This window comes from Gaeumannomyces tritici (assembly GCF_000145635.1).
Source record: "Gaeumannomyces tritici R3-111a-1 unplaced genomic scaffold supercont2.464, whole genome shotgun sequence".
Lineage (NCBI taxonomy): Eukaryota > Fungi > Ascomycota > Sordariomycetes > Magnaporthales > Magnaporthaceae > Gaeumannomyces > Gaeumannomyces tritici.
The window spans coordinates 1-750 of record NW_008805008.1 but is presented as its reverse complement, the minus strand read 5'-3'; the positions used below and the strand labels follow the sequence as shown (position 1 = coordinate 750).

Below are 750 nucleotides of genomic sequence, written 5' to 3'. Positions count from 1 at the left end.
TGCTCCAAGCTCCACTCAATCAGCTGGCGCCATCCATGGAGGGTGAAGTCGTCCCTGCCGGCGAAAACTTGGTAAAAGTCGTGGGATAGTGACGACCTGACGGGAGCCCGGTTAGACAACGCAAGCCGCTGAAGCCACAAGGAAATGAAGGGAATGTACCTGAAAAGCGTTCCGTTGTCGCTGTTGACTGTGCAATGCACATTATTTGCCAGGAGGTTGTACATGGCATGGCCGCCGATTCTCGGTGTAAGGCCTAAGATTTCGTTGGAAATTGGGCAAACCTCGAGGCATATGTTCTGCTTCTTCATCCTTTCCATGATGTATGGGTGCCTCGAAAGTGAGAATCCGTGCCCGATCCGCTTTGAGCCGAGCAGGAGCGCGTCCACGACGTTGCCGTCTGTGTCGGTCCCCATCTCCAGTGTCTCTCCGCAGTGGAACAGAAACGGTATTTCCACGCCTTTCATTTTACAATCGGCCTGGAACTGGAGTAAGTTTTCTACATGGTCCCTCAAAGGCCTTCCGGCGTTCTCTTGGCCGACGAGATCGAAACCTAAATGACAGCAATTCCCCTATTAGTGACTTCTCTCGTGGGGTTAGAACGTTAAGCATACCAGCTCGTCGAGACCTACCAGCAATCATGTGACCGATCTCAGCCGAGCGCTTGAGTTCTAAACACTCATCCAGAGAGTCCTTGATCAGGTGGTCGGGAAAAGATCTTGGGGTGCAGTAAATAACCTTGATTCCTTGGAA

The 750-nt window shown here is 51.9% G+C and overlaps 1 protein-coding gene across 1 annotated transcript; it reads right to left on the bottom strand.

Moving 5' to 3' along the window:
• Window positions 1–19: 19 nt before the first annotated feature.
• GGTG_14451 (hypothetical protein) lies at window positions 20–413 on the bottom strand (the record flags this gene model as incomplete). Its single annotated transcript, XM_009232376.1, has 2 exons — window positions 20–67; window positions 282–413. The coding sequence occupies 2 exons, from the start codon at window positions 411–413 to the stop codon at window positions 20–22; spliced, it is 180 nt and encodes a 59-aa protein (XP_009230640.1).
• Window positions 414–750: the final 337 nt, after the last annotated feature.